Source organism: Homalodisca vitripennis, chromosome 1 (genome assembly GCF_021130785.1).
Source record: "Homalodisca vitripennis isolate AUS2020 chromosome 1, UT_GWSS_2.1, whole genome shotgun sequence".
NCBI lineage: Eukaryota > Metazoa > Arthropoda > Insecta > Hemiptera > Cicadellidae > Homalodisca > Homalodisca vitripennis.
Window position 1 is genome coordinate 153,962,938 of NC_060207.1, and position 20,105 is coordinate 153,983,042.

The 20,105-nt window shown below is 32.4% G+C and overlaps 2 protein-coding genes across 2 annotated transcripts in view; both read right to left on the minus strand.

The window, feature by feature from the left end:
• LOC124374269 (Kv channel-interacting protein 1) overlaps nucleotides 1-20,105 on the minus strand; it is a 226,127-nt gene that overhangs the window by 21,553 nt on the left and 184,469 nt on the right. The window contains exon 2 of the mRNA XM_046832516.1: nucleotides 5,353-5,422. Coding sequence (XP_046688472.1) covers nucleotides 5,353-5,422 — 70 coding nt within the window. The remainder of the gene's footprint in view (nucleotides 1-5,352; nucleotides 5,423-20,105) is intronic.
• LOC124374259 (dynein regulatory complex subunit 5-like) lies at nucleotides 17,143-19,348 on the minus strand. The gene has a single exon (XM_046832509.1). It carries the CDS (start codon nucleotides 19,288-19,290, stop codon nucleotides 17,878-17,880), a length of 1,413 nt encoding a protein of 470 aa, XP_046688465.1. The 5' UTR covers nucleotides 19,291-19,348; the 3' UTR covers nucleotides 17,143-17,877.

Sequence of the window (20,105 nt, forward strand, 5' to 3'; positions counted from 1 at the left end):
ACCTTGTTTAGTTACTCAGGAAGGTTTTTATAGCGGGAACGCAAAATTTTCCTCCAAAATGTTTTGTTACAAAACCACACATTCAATGCAAAATTTAGTATCATAGGTATGGGTGAAGCCTTATCGAACCAAAATCTGTATTTAAATTTACACAGCAATATTCCAAAACTAGTGTAACTTCCATCAACCAGTCAGAAAATATACAGTTTTATTGTAAGTTTAAAATTATTATAATTTTAAATGAATGTAAATAAAAATTTTAACAATACGTTAGCATTATATTTTTACTATCCACAAATAAATCCACTATGATCTATTCAAAGTTATCAATAACAATATGGTTATCAATGCTATATATTTATATTCTTCTTTACTAAACAATTGTATATTCCTGATAATATTGCCTATATAATACGGTATTTCAACTAGAAATAGTGATATTGTATTATAATAACTGTTATTTAACGCAGAATATTGTTATTTATCTATTATATACTAAATAATGATAATAAAGATGGTTATTGGTGTCATAATGAGTAGGTCGTTACAAAGCTCATTAAAAGTGGTTTATTAAGATTACGTTCATATTTATTTGAAGGACCGGTAAAATGTACGACAATCTTCTGTTGCTAAGACATGACTTTGATGCTCTACTCTTTTTGAATGCTCCAGAAATCACATGCAAGTTTAGTAAAATTAGCTATGGTAAGGAAAATATTTGAAATTAGTACAGTTAGTTTAGCTATATTTTCAACAACAATATATATTTGGAGAAAAACGTATATTCGCTTAATAAAATGTGTGTGACGCTTTGTAAAACCAAAACGTAAACATAACGTTTTATAGTTTAAACATTTTATGTAATTATTAAAACTCGAGTTAATATCGAGAATTTAAAATTTTTAAGACAATCTTACATTAAGCTATTATTAAGGTTGTGTATCCACGTATTAGATATGTAGATTCTAAGATATCATGCCATCCAAAAACTTCAAAATAAATTTATATTAAAATTAATTAGTTTAAAAATAAAAAAAGTATATTGAATTGCGCAGATGTATTACATGGCTTATCATCTTTAATACCATACACGGATTATTCATATATAATTGATCATTTTATTTTTGAGATGTCCTGCGGACAGATAGACACTTTTACCTTCCGGCGGCAAACAAAGGAGAAATTATGCTATCCTACTGAGTGATAGATAGACTTCATTGACGCCAGCCAAATCTCACGGATGGACATGCACGACATAGACTCATTCTTTTGTATGTAATAATGGATTGTTAGCAAAATTTAAAAACTAAACGGATAGTTAGACTATATATGTTACTATATTCAACATGTTAAAATGTTATATAATTTATACTCAATTTGTTGAAATTTTTATTTATTCTTCGTATTTCTTGTTGTTATCATTTTTACCCATAAGACAATTGTAACGATGTTCACGAATGCTCAGCCATATCACACCGATGGTAGGCATCTTCTTCGATCTCGATGTTACCTGTATAGAAATTAATTTTCATGCAAAATTTAACGTCTAGAATTAATTCGATCTCGAGATATCGTGCGGACAGAAATGGTAATAAATAAAAAACTTGTTTTGAGCGAAGTTGACTTTTTTATTCTGTATTGTTTAGCTCAAATGTTCGTATGAAATGCATTGTTGCTGGAATTTCCATATTGCGTATTCAACAGGAAATGGACTTAAGATGAGATTGTACATATTTCACCATCTCGGAATGGGATGTGATTGAAAAAGTTAATTTCATCTGTGGGAATTAATATTAGCTCATTTCATACACAGTTCACGAATTCAAAGATAATAAATCGGACAAAATTGATAACAATACGTATGAAAAAGAATACATAACGTGAGGTGATTACCAAAGTATTATGGGCTGTATTAAAATCTATTACACTAGCTTGTGTTAGTTTTTGTTAAGTTTGGTTATTTGCTACAACACAAACACGCTGTGAAAGTGACGTATGAAAACACAGCTATCCACGTGTTTGTAAATGATCTCATTTAGTTGATGTGTAATTACCAAATAAACTCCGCTAAAAAGCAATTACTCCATCAGATAATTATCAACCAATTAGTGCTCTCCTATAACAAACAGCTCCCAACACAATTGTTTGGCTGGGGGCGGCGGCGGCAACGCGTGGGAATAACAAATGATGTGGTCAATCGGTTGGAGGTCCAATTGGGGCAGATAAAACAAAACGAATCTATATGTAACAATCTCATGTAGGATTTATCAGTGTGAATAATCAGTTGTAACTTGTTTAACACAGCTAAAACTGAATATTTTTAGATTATTGAACATTTTCTAGGATACAACAGTTAATATATAATAATAATAAAAAATTAGATTGTTTATAACTATGTTTATAATATTATTTGTGAGTAATTAACATAAATTAGTAGGTTATTATAACAATAATTGACGTCGGTTAGCCGTCATCGCCTTTTATACCAGTTTCGAAATTTCTTACATACTTTTAAGGTCCTCAAGAGTTTCATAAATAATAAATAACCATACATTTAAAGAACTCTTTTACAACATCGAAGATTGTTCAATTGCAGAGAAAAATTCCTTAATTATGACTAATTGTGATTTGAAATGCCTGCTTGGAGATATTGAACAGTTCCCTAAGAAAAATGCCATCTTCCTGTAGTAGTGTTAATATTACTAATGCAGGGTATTGATTTCAATATAACTAATTGTCATGGATATTTTACGGAACAAATATTGATCAAGATTATTTATATTCTCCCTTTAGAGCTGAGGAGTAGGGGATAAATTACATGAGCAGAAATAATTGAAACTCTTATTGTGAAATGAATTTTAGTAAAACTTGATTAATATTTGTCAGAAAAGTTTCTATATAAAAACTTTTGTGCTAGGTGATGCAAAAACAATAGGTCAGAGCTGTAAAATGTAAACAAAGGGGGAGGGGCTGACACTTTATGAACAGAGGTGACAAAGGAATCTAGAGTATAGTAATGGACCTAGAGACGTGACTTACCACAAAGGAAGGTGTAGTCCTCGGATTCGAAAATTGTCCCAAGAACATATAGTATCCAAAGAAAGATACTTAGCTATAGAAGCCTAGTTGTCTCAGAAATCAGATACTCCTAGAGGCTACTTGGACTGTGAGGTCAGAGGCTGTCAAGAGGTTAAGAGGTCCCACAAAGGCGGAGGAGGTTTCCCATGATAAGAAATGTACTTTAGGTTCCTATATACTAAATGGAAAAAATATTCAGACCAAGTAATTTTACTAATATCCCAAGAGATCATGCATTCACAATCGCAGGTGCATACCACATTGTGGGAGACCGGGAGATTTTTGGTTCCAGAGATTGTTGGTCTCAAACTTCTTAGTTCTAAAATTTCTAGAAACTTGTTTATTTTTTAATTAGAATAAATTTCCAGATACCTTAATCTCGCGAAAAGAAGTCTAAAATCTCGTACTGAAAGACGGGTTTCCATAAGCAATGAGATTTCAGTGTGCAAGTAATACTATAAATCTGAGACTTAGTATAAGGGTTTTGAGATCTTAGGTAGTCCTAAAAGCTAAAGAACAGAACAGAAAGATTACTTACACACGTTTGCATTTCTAGAAGAAGGTAAATCCATATGCCATAAACTTCCAAAGGTTAGGGATTCCTACAGACCGTTGACCTGTAGAAATACTGTTTTATGTAACCTTTACGATTTCCTCCCATTTTGACTTCAACCATAACCAGCTGATGATAATTTTGTACTTAAGGAGAACTCATCTGTTGATTTCACAAATCACCGGGTATTGTATCTACAAAACAGTAGCTATTGGCTTCCGGACAGTAAAGTAATTCTTTTAATGAAGGCCCGAAAACGAAATGCTGTCTCCAAAAGTGTAGCGTTTAACAGCGAAGACAATACAAAACCAATGACGTAGTTGTACCTGGTAATTTGTGCTTATAGAACTGTGTAAGGAACAGGAAATTTGAAAACCCATTTGGTCGGAACTTTTATAGAATATTGACTAGAGCGTCCCAAAGATTGACACAATTCAGTCGTTACTTTAAATACTTTACACCCTTATACTTAAAAAATTAGTATAAATGTGGTTTGCAATGTGAGGAGCTTATAAAGAGAAAATATTGGGGAGAGAAAAGGAGAGTTAAATAACAGTACCCATTGAGAAAGGAGTTTATTGGTAAGACCACCATTGCCTTTGGCTCTCCGCCAAGAGGTAAGTGAATAGTGCTCTGAGCTGGACATATATCCATTTCTCAGTGACATCTTTCATGTTGTGGAGTGTTCGCAGCACGGCGTATACCTGTATGTTTATTTTGGAGTGATAGCTGTCTTTGAGATCCCCAGCAGTATGTAAAACACGTTGTCTTTGATGTTCGAAATATCAACAAAGTCGCGCACCCAATCATTGAAGTTTACTAAATAATAATAATGCGTTTAAACTAACTTGCAAGAAAACTCTTTTATAAAACTGAGCCATAAACGGTAAATTGTAAACGACAAAACGCAAACTGAATAACGGGCAAAGCTGCCTGTGAATGTAATTATTGTTTCGTTTGAGAGAAGCGCACGTGGAAAACGTCAAACGTGGGTTAAACGAGTTATCCAAGCACAAAAGCAATGTGGAAAGCCAAAATTTAACACTAAGTACTTATTTTTTATATAAAAGTGTAGCTCATATGTTGAACAAAACGTGACGGCTTTGATGTATACGGTATATAATAAAATATAGTACAGTATACACCCAACATCAAAGTTAACGCTAAACATACAAATGTGACTTTTATATACTTTTTTGTATGCATACGCTGATTTCTGTCACAACGACCACTCATGAATGAAATTGCAGTTGAAATGCTTGTCCAGTTTGATAAATTTGCATGGTATTTTATAACATAGAAGTTGTTTCCTTCATATATGTTAATATTACCAGAATACCCATGACCCATATTATAGGATAGGAAAGCCAAAACAAGTTCAAACCGGGTATATAAATATGTTATAAATATCTTGACTAGGTTTGTTCGTCAGCTGGGTACGCCACTTCAATCCGCGGAGGCCGTGTAAACGTAAAAAAGTCACAAATCCGTTATTTATAAAGTTAGGCAAGAAATAAAAAACTGTTCTGGAACACTTGTGACATTTTCTAATCGCTTTGTTACAGAAAATCGTTTTATATCTCAAACGGTACATGAAAATCCCAAGAGAATAAATGAATAATATTCCAGTTATTTTAAAATTTTCTTACGTCTTCTGACTAATATAAGCCGGAAGGACTACTTATATTCTATTGCCTAACATTAAAACTACTACTACTTACTCCCATGTGGAAAGAACTTGGCATAAATATCCTTGAAGGCATCCTCACACACCACTCCCTCCGGGCATTCCTGAAACAAAACAAAAACCCATTACAATGGTTACGAAGTACTTAACAATTTCCAGCTATAAGAATTGAATATGACAATTCAAAATTACTAAATATCAGGTTGTACTTGATATTGAGGCTGTTCAAATCTTTGGAAAATGTAACAATCGTTATTCCATTTATGATAAAACTAATTAATTAATAAGTTAAACCAAAATGATGAAGTCCATTTTGAATAAAATAAGACCGCTATCACTAAAATACGTTATTTTAGATATATCATCCTGAAGATATTGATAAAGAATCAAATCTAATAAGCATTCATTGAGTCAGATTGTTGAAGTAATCACACTAAACTTTTAAAGGCGTTACAAATCAAACTCAATCGGGACTTTCACGACCCACAGAAAGTTAGGTTAATTTCTGAGAAATATTTTGTTTGGCTCTGGCTCATGGCCAACCTCTTGTCGCAGTCTGTTAAGAAACCTAAAAGGAGTTAAAATATACCAATTTCCATAGTTTTCTTAAATTTGGCTTCGCTGAGGTTAGCATAATCGAGTCTTACACATTTTCCAAAGCCGGGTGTAAAGGAACAAGCAAGCATAGTGGGATTGACATAATTATATGAAAGCGAGATGGCATTGACCGCATTGAGCTTAAAGTTGCAGGTGTTTATCACTAAAACTCTCCCTCGGAATTCACTAATGCAGAGATCCGCGCTCAAAAATGGTTCTAGGTGGATGAAGGTTCTTGAAAAGTTTGAAAGCCCTCGCTTTTAAGAATATGAAACTCTGAAAGACATTCGATTTCATAATCAGACCACAATAATATCATCGATTCTTTCCTGAATATTTGAACATCAAGAGTCTTCAATATACGGCCTACCGAATGTCATTCAAGGCGAATGTAACACATTAAGCTGCAGATATCTCCTTACTTTCGTTACCAATTGGCTTTACGTTAAGCTACGTAAAGCTTAGTTGCTGTACGCATAGATCCTCTCTCGACGCAGCCGTTCCTTCCTTCTGATGTTCCTCTTACTTGTCAAGAGTCACTTGCCAATTGCATAATTTAAAATGGACGTTACGTCCTATTATCACATTTTTATTGCAACATAAGTTGTTCATACCTTAATCGTATTCGTTAATATGATGATTTCTTGCTAATGGTACAACCAATTTTATTTTTATTACGCTGTTAATTTCATCAAAGAGGCAATATTTAAACGATACTTTGCCAACTATCTTGTTACTAAGAATTCCGAGTTCGACTTCATTGTTTTGGAACTTTGGACTCTTTTATTGGAACTCCTCTAATTCTCAGGAAATTTGTAGAATACCTTAAAAAGCGAAGAAAAAAATAAGTGATGTAAAATTTGTCTTCGCTTTAACTCTTATGCATCGGAATATTAAATTGAGTAGTTCTATTTTTAGATATTTAATTGTTTTATTTAACATATAAATTTAATAATTTACTTGGAATTTTAAAAACTCTTGAAAAGAAAACAGTTTAAGAAAAAAGATAAAGTTACAGTGCAATGCAGTACAGGTTGATAGAAATATTCGAACAACTAAATATAATACGATTTACGACCTTTGCCATCGCTATATGCTACAAAATGTATAAAACAACGTTTCGATGAATTAAATCTATTTTCCTCTTTAAGTGTAAAAAAATTTAATGCATTTTTTGCAATTGCAGCCCATCGCTACGCGTTGTAGGTTTATGTATTAAGATTTGTACACCAATGGAAGAGAGTAGATTCCAATGCTCGAAACGCAGTGTTATATATTTTTTGCAATTGCAGCCCATCGCTACGCGTTGTAGGTTTATGTATTAAGATTTGTACACCAATGGAAAGAGAGTAGATTCCAATGCTCGAAACGCAGTGTTATATATTTTTTGCAATTGCAGCCCATCGCTACGCGTTGTAGGTTTTACTTACATGTTTGTGTATTAAGATTTGTACACCAATGAAAGAGAGTAGATTCCAATGCTCGAAACGCAGTGTTATATATTTTTTGCAATTGCAGCCCATCGCTACGCGTTGTAGGTTTTACTTACATGTTTGTGTATTAAGATTTGTACACCAATGAAAGAGAGTAGATTCCAATGCTCGAAACGCAGTGTTATATATTTTTTGCAATTGCAGCCCATCGCTACGCGTTGTAGGTTTTACTTACATGTTTGTGTATTAAGATTTGTACACCAATGAAAGAGAGTAGATTCCAATGCTCGAAACGCAGTGTTATATATTTTTTGCAATTGCAGCCCATCGCTACGCGTTGTAGGTTTTACTTACATGTTTGTGTATTAAGATTTGTACACCAATGAAAGAGAGTAGATTCCAATGCTCGAAACGCAGTGTTATATATTTTTTTTGCAATTGCAGCCCATCGCTACGCGTTGTAGGTTTTACTTACATGTTTGTGTATTAAGATTTGTACACCAATGAAAGAGAGTAGATTCCAATGCTCGAAACGCAGTGTTATATATTTTTTGCAATTGCAGCCCATCGCTACGCGTTGTAGGTTTTACTTACATGTTTGTGTATTAAGATTTGTACACCAATGAAAGAGAGTAGATTCCAATGCTCGAAACGCAGTGTTATATATTTTTTGCAATTGCAGCCCATCGCTACGCGTTGTAGGTTTTACTTACATGTTTGTGTATTAAGATTTGTACACCAATGAAAGAGAGTAGATTCCAATGCTCGAAACGCAGTGTTATATATTTTTTGCAATTGCAGCCCATCGCTACGCGTTGTAGGTTTTACTTACATGTTTGTGTATTAAGATTTGTACACCAATGAAAGAGAGTAGATTCCAATGCTCGAAACGCAGTGTTATATATTTTTTGCAATTGCAGCCCATCGCTACGCGTTGTAGGTTTTACTTACATGTTTGTGTATTAAGATTTGTACACCAATGAAAGAGAGTAGATTCCAATGCTCGAAACGCAGTGTTATATATTTTTTGCAATTGCAGCCCATCGCTACGCGTTGTAGGTTTTACTTACATGTTTGTGTATTAAGATTTGTACACCAATGAAAGAGAGTAGATTCCAATGCTCGAAACGCAGTGTTATATATTTTTTTGCAATTGCAGCCCATCGCTACGCGTTGTAGGTTTTACTTACATGTTTATGTATATAAGATTTGTACACCAATGGAAGAGAGTATATTCCAATGCTCGAAACGCAGTGTTATATATTTTTCACATATGATGATGGCACATGTCTGAAATATTACTATATTTTCAAACCATTCACCGCCAATAACTGTAAACTAAGAATTAAACATAGATATATGCAACTTAATACTTAATTAATTTATAGATTCTGTACGTACACGATCTTATATTAATATGCGGCTAAGACTAAATGAAAAGAAGTAAATTGAGAGCAATAGTACTATCCATAGCAAATTATAAATGGTTTCAGCAATATGAACATTCTTAGCCTTTTTGAACCTCACAGTTATTGATTTATTTTATAAATTGATGTGGGTTGCTTTGGAAATCTGCCGGTGCTGTACTATTCATATTACCTTCTATTTTCAATACAACCTTAATGAATTCTCTTAGTCGCGGATGAAGTAAAACGTCAGTAATGACTTTCCTAATGAGGCAGTACGTGTTTCTAAGCTTTCCAACCTTTTCAAGTCTTCGGCATCAAAGAGCAACGATATTTCATTTCTGTTTGTGACATTAAGGCGACAACAGGAGTGACATTTTTGCACTTGAACGTTTCAAAGGTTACTTTCTCCATCTTGCTTCTCACGGCATAAATGTGATGAAAAGAAAATTAAAAGTACATTTAAGTTTTTCCGGAATTTACACAGACTAGTGCCAATGTGTTTTTACACTTTCGTATCTTTGATTTAAACGAAATTGATTTAAACTCAATTCAAGCATTTTCCTTTATTTTACTTGTTATAAAAGTAAATTTAACTTCAGCTTTAATAAATGGGGGCGAGTTTAGTTACGTAAAGAGGTGTATTTATATTAGTTACTTAACAGAAACCATTGTGACAAAAAATATTGCGAGTTTGGGATTTACAAAAAATATACATATACAATTATGCATTATAATTTCAAGTGAAGATTTTTGTATATAAAAGTGTGAAACGAGTTAATGTGGAAATTAAAATAAATACCAATTGTAAATGCTTAGAAATAAAAGATCTAATATTGTATCTGCTTCACCGGTTAGTAACCTATTTTGGATAAATAGAAAAAGAGGCTCCCTTAAAGAAATTCAAGACTTCATTAAAAGATGTAGATTTAGAACAGATATACTAATACCTACTTAAATTGATCACTGTAAGGACAGAGGCCCTGTTTCATGGAAGAATTGAAGAATCGAGTATTGTGATTATTTGACAATATGACAAGATGGTTTTGATTAGGTTACGTTGAAGTAAAATAACAATTAATAATCACGACTTAGATAGAATAGTTTTTTATGTAACGCTAGTATCGTAATTTTAAAATGTCCTGGTCTGGGTCTAAGTGCGGTTTATTATCATATGAGTACTGTACTACAACATGAGTACTTCGGAACTTTACTTTAAAACCCTCCTACATTTGAAAATGTTATGTTCTCTTGGCCAAAATACCTATACTCTTATTTATTACTCATTTAAATTTTGAAAGAGAATACAATTTCCTCATTTCATTAACCCTACAATCGGCGTACACAGATAAAAAAACACAGTTTGATTTGATTCAAATTAAATCAAATGTTTGAAGACCAAGAAAAAAAGAATCTAATATATACTCTACTGTACACAAAATAAAATGTTGTAAAAACATTATTTGCAAAAAGCTTGACGAAGTATTATTTTGTTACTTCGTATTTGTAAATAAAACAATACGTATTAGTTGCACCCAAAAATGGAATAAAGATAAATTCAAGGTTTTCAGTATTTAAAACATTGAAAACTACATAAAAGCAATCATTATGTATAGCTTTTTATAGCATTACTTCAGTACTACATGCAACAGAAAATTGTCTTGCATTATTTTTAATAGCTTCTCTTATTAACTTCGACCGTCACATCTCCTTAAATGACATAATTAGCTAAAATACGAAATATTATTTGATAATAAATAAGTAAAATATAGTACCCTGTGAACCTCAGCTGATTTTTTAGTGTGACAGAATCATCGCATATTACCTTGTAAAATTGCTACATGGAGTGCAGTTTTAAATGGAGTTACCTGACAATTTAAAATACAGGACGCACTAAACATTTGTAATACAATAACTTTAAGCATAAGCTAAAAGTAATTTCGGCTATACAAACATTGAAAAGAAGAATAGAAACAGTATTTGCAATTAAAGAGCAGTTTTGAAAGACATTTTGATATAAATTTGAATTTAAGTTTTAATTAATTAACATTAAATTTAAATATGTGTGAGTATCATAAGACTGGTTTCATCGATTCAGTGGTAAATGTATAGAGCAAGGAATTAAAATATACAAAGCCATGGTATATATCAATAGTATAGAAATTTTTTATTTTAATTTTAAAATGATTCATGTGTTGTACTGTGAAAGGCACACTATAAACGTTTATTACACGATTGTACAATGTTTATTCAAGGCGTGTAAAATTTCTGGAACAAATAAACATCATTTCTAATAATCGAAGTTCAATATTAAAAGTTTCAAAGCAAATAAATTTACGAAACCCAATACTTTTAATCCTGAAAGTGCTTCATTTTCTGATAGAGTGATTCCTAAAACGTATTTCCATACACACTGGCGAGCGTTTAAAGGTGACCTCATTAACCTCATTTCAACAGCTACCATTTTGTAATCAATAAAGCTTATAAACAAGCTTTACGGCATTATGTATAGGTACCTTTATAAAATGATATGCTTACTGACCTAGGATTGCATACCAGATTTCCATGACACGCACCACGAGTCTTCGCCTCAATATAGGCGAAGACCCGTGGTGTGTCTGTTTTTAACTGCGTTAGCGTTAAAAATAGTTATATAGCCGTTTAGCACAAAGTTTGTAGATTTTATCTGATACGGCATATAACAATCTTAAGAAGTATTCAGAAGGTTTACACATCTTGTATAAGAATGCCCTTTTAACCCTTTTAGTGCCAAAGTCCCGTTCAGACTGAGGAAAATCTAGATTATGTCAAATAACCCGAGATTTTAGTATTCAAGGTGTTATACAACGATAGTTAACTAACTATACTGCTTTTTGTTATATAGCGATAGTCAACAAAATATAATTTGTCAGAGTCTCGTATTGACCGAGAAACATCAAAAGTGTGTCAAGTAGTGTGAGATGTTGTTGGGTTTCAAGGTTTATAGCGTGTTATGTTGATATTAATTTAGATAAATGAACAACGCCCTTGTTTCATGGAGCATGTTTATTTTGCGTGGTAGTTTATCTGTGACACAGTGTAGAGCTTCTTACGACCACTTGCAAAATATTTCTCCTAAAATAAAAAATCGTTGTTTGCATTAAAGCAAGTTCTACACCTCTCATTGAGGTGAAAACTTTAAATTATATTTTTAAACTACATACAATTATTAGGCGGTATGGATAACTTAAAAATGCACTAGTAATAGATACTGTGTCAAGTGTGTACTCATTGTGTGTACTTATTCGTACTTGTACTCTCAGTTTAGGTGGATGAATGTGACACGTACTTTTTCGCAGTATACGCTTGTGTTGACTTCTTGTGAGAGTGTAATCATTGAGTTCTATGCGCAAGCTACATGTCCTATGTCAAATTGCATGTAATATGTTAAATATAAACTTTTTAATATTTTTATGGCCTGTAGTAATTTCAGAATTGTTTTTTGCCATAGAATTTAAGCAAAATAACATGAATTATTTTAACACATACACAAGATATGTATAGTTTTTGGTACAGCTGGAGTAGTTGTATATTGCGTTCACCGCAGTCATATGGTATGCTAATAGTGAGTAATAAATACACCGAGATCGAGCTCTCTAAGAATTAAACATTAATTATTTTTAATGAAGAACAATAACTACTCAAGTGTGTTTCGTGTCAAGGAAAATCATTTTCACTGTAATGGTTCTCTTTGACGCAGTCAATATTCTATTCAAAATTGATGTAAAACAAAACCGATCTATTCATTCCGATTTTGCGATTCAACGTTGAGTTTTCAATATCTCCCCCGAACTTGCCGCCCCCCCCGCACTTGCCGCCACCGGCCCGTCACGCCGCTCCGCCAGCTCTCCTCTTCCGATCCCATTTCCGCATTGCCGATTCTATTTTCAGAAACCACTCGATTTTTATGTACAAGCAGTTAGGAAAGCTCTCCCTGTTTACTGAATGCTTTGCGATAGTTTATATTGCCGTACAAGCCAGTATATACGAGTTGCGAACGGATGTTAAGATTATATATTTAGTTAAATGTACAATTGTTTTACGTAATCATTATATTCAGCTTAAAATTTAGTAAAAGGATTGAGGTAAAAACATTCTGTGTAGGGACTATTATTCAGATTTCTCACTTATCGGACCTCGATGGGGTATAAATAAATATGTATTATGTACTAATATTACTGTATTAATAAACTGTTATAGTTAATACACAGAAACTTCAAGTAATCACAAATAATATCTTACAGGTTTTTGGGATTGTTACTTATTGCTATCCCCAAGGAATAAAAAAAACATACATATTTCAAATTAGTATATTCATAGTAGTATTTTTTTTAACCAAAATGGATTTTTTATACACATTTTATATCATACTGTTGAAATATAATTTACGAACACAAAATGTAGGATCTAATTGTCATTGAATAATTTATTTTGTGCACTTTACTATACAACAACAAGGTCGAAGATGATCCTGATTTAAAGAGACTTTAAGCTTATTACCACAGAATTATGACTTGATGTTTTCTAGTACATAATTCAAAATGAAATATTTTTGCCTGCGAAACACATACAATATTTAAATTAAATTCAGCATTTCATATTTAACTTATTTGAATGATGTGATCATAAAAGGTGTACTGTACCTCTGCAGAACTGGTATTTTTTTTGAAAATTTGACCATTCAAAATTTACCAGCAATGCAGATGTTTATGCTGGTAGAAAAAAATTGCTAGGGAAGAAATTGTAACTCTAATACTAGCATAAACATGACGATATTTCCCAAAGAGGCGATTTGGGATATGCTCCTGGCAATGATTTTGTTCAATACATAATAGAAATAGATGTTCATAAATTAGCATTTTTAGAGTTATTAGACATAGTTAAAAATATAAAGATAGGGTTGAATTTCTCGTATTTGTAAATTTGATGTTTTAAATTCAGTCAGATTTATTAAGTTTAAAAATCATTTTTAAAATAAAAAAAGTATTGTATTATTGTAATGGAATGTAATCATTAATGTTCGGATAAAGGACGTCCATATTCTAAAGAAAAATTATAAAATCAATATTAACTACTCGTTTTGTTATTGCACTTTAAACAATCCAGAAAGCACATTTAAGACTAATTGTCATTGAATAATTTAATTTATTTTGTGCACTTTACTATACAACAACAACAAGGTCGAAGATGATCCTGATTTAAAAGAGACACAACAGCCGCACATTGTATGCTAAAAAAATGTCAGCATTACATGTATTGTATTACATGCAATTATATACTAGATTACATCAAGTAGTAGTTTTATCTAGTCCTAACAAGAAGGATTTTAGAGTATTTAAATGAATTAAATAATTTAAATTACAATTTTGGATGCATATTTTATCAATTTATGGACTCATTAATCTTTTAAACATCCAGCATGTACAAAATAAATATTTCGGGAAAATCAAGGCTTTAATAAATCAAAATAATTTTCACCAACGTTAGTGCACCTGTGACGTATTGTATATCTTTGCTCGTGTGCAGTGGTATCGCTTGGGTTCATACCTTTCACTTTGGTTTGGTGATATACTCGTACATTTGAGTGGCAGTACATTGTCTTTTTTGTTTTTAAGTTTTTTTTACGTATTATGGGTTTTTACATCAGATAAAAGGTATATATGGCGACGTACATACACACGCACACGCACCTTAGATATGATTTAGATTAACGAACAACTTTTTTACACTTGGTAACTATAATTTCATCGAGTTGATCACAACATATTTAGAAGTTTATTTAGTTTGTGCGTGCCTAACGTCATGCCTCAAGGTTTTTTCCAACCTGAAGCAGAGGATAAATTCCAATCCTCGAAACGTAGTAGGCCTATTATATTTTTGCAACATTAACGATGACAAATCTCATAAAATCATCCATAACACTAGTAATAAATTTTAGACAACAAATACATTCTTTAACTCGATTGAGTGATTAAATGGCATAAATTCCATTGTATTTTTACTCTGATTGGTCGAAGATATAAACCCTCATATACTAACATTATTAATCCAATATTAAAGTTCCAGTGAATTGAGAGAAATTAATTATATAAGTGACCTGAGAGTTTTAATTTCTCAATGAAAATGTTTAACAGCAATCTTAGAAAAGGAAATGCTTATATTTTAAAAACTTTCTCATCGTGCTTCTCGTCAAAATAACTAAAATTTACTCTCCGGATACAGAGAAGATCAAATTGTAAATGAAATCCCGTAAGTCAAAAGCTCTTAGGAATTCAGCAAGGAAGAAGTAGAATTATAGCGGGGAGAGGAAGGTTGCTGCATCGATTGGTGACGTCAGCAAAGGAGCTGCTTCAGTCAGCTGACTGTTAATCAGAAATCAGCTGTTACTGCACAGCTGTCAATTTATATTGGATTGATTCTGCGTAGGCTGCCATAACCCAGCATAATATCAACGAATGATGGATACGTTGTTAAAGAAATAATGAAATGAGTACTGTTTGTAACTAACCGGTTATAACGGATAACGAAATTAAAATTTTTTTAATTTGAAAGGAAAATATATAATTTCGAACATTTACCATCGCTGTAAGTGTTGCAATGAAAAAATTCTCATAAAACAAAAAATGGTTTTTTAACAAATAGGATTCAAGTGGAAAAGCAACATTTTAAATGAAAATTAATTTCAGTAACAGTTTTAATAAAGCATAAAATAAAAGTAGGATGTTAACTCTTTACAAAGCGCAGCGTACTTTAAATGAAAACAAATGTATATATATTTTGTATATATGTATATTTGTAATCTAACTACATCTATATATCTATGTATGTACAGGGTGTCTCATAGCCCTCTGGACAAAGGTATACCACATTATTGGTCAAGGTCAAGCAAACAGATTTCACCATACTAAAATTATCCGATGTTTAGTTCCCCGTCTTTCTGTTTGTATGTGTTTTTTATAAAAAATTAGTATATTAAAAACTAATAAACTAAATTATACCGAGTTTGGCTCAAATTTTAATGATAACAAGGCCAGTTACTGACAAAATACCATGAAATTATAAATAACTTATTTAGAGCAGATTTACTATGACAAGACATGGCTCACATTGAGGTTGACAGGGAATAGCCAACAATACAAAAACTGGATAAACGGCAGCTCTCAATGTAGGCCATGTCTTGTCACAGTAAATCTGCTCTATATCAGTTATTTATTATTCAATTTAAATAACTTTGGTGTAATTAGATTTGGGATATAATTCTCTAAACAGTGTTGGTCTTGTAACTCTTGAAAAATATTGCTAGATTTTAAGATATCAAAAATTTAAAAGTTTTAACTGGCGCCATTTTGATAATGCTAAAGATAATTTCATGATATTCTTTTCAGAAGCCGGCCTTGTTATCATAAACATATAAGCCAAATTTTGTATAATTTTGTTTATTAGTTTTTAAGTTATAAATTGTTTAATAATTTTACTAATAACACATACAGACGGACAGATGAGAAACTAAGCTCCGGAGACACATGTTCATATAGTGAAATAAATGTGTCTTGACCTGAGCAATACCTTTGTCCAGAGAGTTACGGGACACTCTGTATAAGTCTACATTTATAATTGTTTATAATACCTTAAGTTTGTAATTTTATGTTATTACAGTATTGCTAATCATGGGACTCTGTTTTGTTTATTTTAATTTTTGTTAGAAAACTTCCTTACGGAATGCTCTTATTAGCACTTACCCTCTTGACTACAACCAACCCCAAGCGGTGAAGTATGGACACACCAACTCACACAAGAGTGCGTTCACGTGTTTTGGCATTACAACCGGCCACATTTATGTGAATAAATTTGCTTTATATTTGTTACCTTTATTTTAAATATATTTTTTATTATTTTGGTAGCTGATGAAACCCGATAAAATGGAATCTTAATTCTTTTGAGATACAATTTGTTGCTCTCAAATTAGAACATTGATAATTATAAATTCTTGTTAGATGTTCTTGCTTTAATAGTTAAAAAAATTAAAATTAAATCTAAATCACCACTGGGGTTAAGTATTTAAACGAAAAGTGAATACATAAGTTAAAAATGTTGATATTTACTCAAACATTTGTAAGTATTTATTGAGACTTAAGCACTAAAATATTTAACCTAATTTTATAATGTAAGATTGTATTTATTATTTGATTTGCACTCTGAATAAATAAAAAATGAAAGGTTTTAGGTAAAATATTACGTTACAACAATTCAACAAAATTAATTTATTTAGTTTCCGATGAACAAGCATGGTAAACTTAATAATACAGAACTATTATAGAATCTTACTGAAACGCTAACACTTTTAAAATTTACAAAATTACAAATATGATTTAAAAATTTTATGCAATAACAAGTTGATTGATAACGATAACAAAATCACAACAGGTAATTTAAGTACCTGAAAAGCACTGTCAAAAGTTAACAAATCTGCGGTTAAATACGATATTCAATAGACATTAACAATAAGGATTTAACAAACACAACAACAGTATAAATGAGTTAACAGTTAGTTATTAGGGCCCTAATTTTATCAAAATATTATAGTATAGCTGGTGTAGTTTCTATAATACACTATAAATAGTGATGTGGAACAAATATAGCCTGCAGTATTTAACAACGTTGTCAGATATTAGGTATAAGTTGGTGTAAGTACTTGGAAAATACCAACAGTAGTGTCTCCTTTATTTATTTTTGAACAGAAATGTTACAAATGCCATAAAACCTGACATTCTTTTTAAACATTGTAATTTAAAATTTTTATAAAATATAGTAGGTAAAAAAAATTGTCATCGAAAAAATCACGAGATGATTTGAATAGCTGTATTACATTATCAAGGCTATAATTTACAAATTTGTCCTTGTGTTAAAGTACAGGCACTTCTTAAATAAAATACGTTTTCACACATGGATATAAATAGTTTGATCAACGATACCAAAATATGGTTCAGCTGGTTAGATATATAGCTTGTTAGATATAGATGTAAATTGTGAAGTTGTGACAGACTATCTCAGTGAACTATATAATCATTATAAATTAATCAATTTTTAAATGTCATCCAAAATAAAAGTCGTTGGCCGCCTTCCTTCTTCAGTGACCGTACTTCTCATTGAGTCCAGACGCTTCCGGACCTTCTCCCTGTTTCTGAAGGTCATGAGGTGAATTAACTTTTCGCTTTCCTCCTCAAAACCGCAGTTTCGTACGTCTAGCTGTAAAATGGTGAAATTATTCTCCAAACATTTAGCCATCGATTCGCCCACCTCAACTCCGAGTGCATTGTTGGTCAGGTCCATGGTGGCCAAAGTGGTATTTACTTTCAACATATTCACAAGATCTCTCCCAGCTTCCTCTCCCAGTCCACATCCGGCCAAGATAAGGTGTTGTGGATACCTACTCTTTGCCAGAGAGGTGGATATATATTTTCCACCCTCCTCACCAATCAAGTTAAACTTTAAGTCAAGTGTTTCTAACTCCGCTTTTTCAATAGCTGTCAAAGCGTAAGCCAAGCCTTGAGCTCCTTCAGCGGCGATCAAATTATTCTGCAGTTTCAAATGTTTCAGAGACATTTTCATGGTGACAAAATACCCTAGAGCTTTGGCACCCTCGTCGGTTATCTTACAATGAGCAATTTCAAGCTCTTCAAAAACATCACAATGTTCTAAACCTTTCAAAATAGTATTCAACTTACTGTCGTCGATATCGCTGCACGAAATACGTAATATTTTCAATCTTTTTGAAAGTGATAACCCCTTGGCCAATCTTTCTATATCCTTATTGTGAACGCTGAAGCACTTAAAAGTGAATTTCATTCCAATATCTTTGACTCCGAACTGCAAGTTCAGCTCTTCCAAATTCTCCAGTATCGTTAGAATAGGACTGAGATCGAGATGTTCTGGAATGAAGTCTTCAGATTTACAGAGATCCGGTGGGTCGGCAGGAGCCTCCATTACTCTCGGAGGTTGTAATTGGGAGATCTCTAGTTTCTTTATGAAAGGACAGCACAGTTTCAAGGTGTTCCCCACCTCGACCCAATCCGTGTACCCAGGCTCCTCTGATTCTATAAAGTCTTCAACATATCTCTCTGCAAACATTCTTTTCCAAGAGTTACCGTAATTTGTCACATCGTTCATGGTAGACCAAGTATCGTTGCAGCGACGTTTCCAGTAGATCCCGTCCGGTATTAGATATATGACTATCTCCAATGGCAGAGTCGTAGGGAGGGTTTCCAAAAGAAGAATCATGTTGTCATCCTCCAGAAAAGGAAGAACTCTTTTGTGGTCGTCGAACTGTGAGACGAAGAAACGGATGCACTCCTCGACCAGGGAAGGGGGGATGGTCTCGTCCCATGTCCAATTCTCCGCCCTCAGTCGTCGATTGCGTTCCCCTACTAGGGTCAGGGTCGGCTCGGAGGGCTCATACGCCTTGAGAGTATTGTCAGGAACAGTGTGAGGTACTCTCATTGTGGTGTTTCTGAAAAATTGAGAGTTTCTTGTAAATGAAAATAAAATTTTGAACTGTTTCAACTACTAACATTTGACAATACGTCGGCATGGTTACAAAAATCCCTAGTATACAACGAATGTTACTGGGAATAAAGAGATTTTTAATAAAATAAGACAAATTATTCCAACAAATCAGTATAAATAAATCAGACAAGCAAGCTAGATTCTGGGCGAATGAAGTAGAACTTTCACTAATATATTGTATTGTAACTGTAGTAGTATTAATTATCATTAGTTGTATAATTTTTTAAGCTTACAAGTATGAAAATAAAAAAAATTCCTTCAAATTACTTTTTGTAAACAATATTAGTTGCAATATGCTAACCCCCAATAAAGAATACATAATTTAATTGAGGAATCATATTTTATGATTTGCTACTTTTCTTTTGAAACGATTAAATCAATAATACAAACAATTTCTTCTTGTAAGTTATTTAATCCAGTAGAGACCCCTTAGAAAAAACCCATGGATCAATTGTTTTTACTTATTTCATGGGTAGGGAATATAAATAAATAAGTAAAAAAATATACGAAGTGTTCTCGCGCGTTGGAAAATTCTTAACTATTTTTGCCAGAAGAAATTGTTACAGATGAATTTTTTGGCACCAACAAATATAAATGCACATAAATGAATTTAGTGTCAGGAATATAAGTATAAAGACGAGTGCCTGGTTACAAGTCTAAGCCCTAGCACTAGAGCACTAAGTTCAATAGAATTTTGAAATATTGGGGAGTTAACATTTTCATTGCAAAAAGTGGAAATTCTAGACATA

Coding starts and splice junctions, on each gene's coding strand:
- LOC124374259 (XM_046832509.1), bottom strand. CDS start 19,290: ATGAGAGTACCTCACACTGTTCCTGACAATACTCTCAAGGCGTATGAG.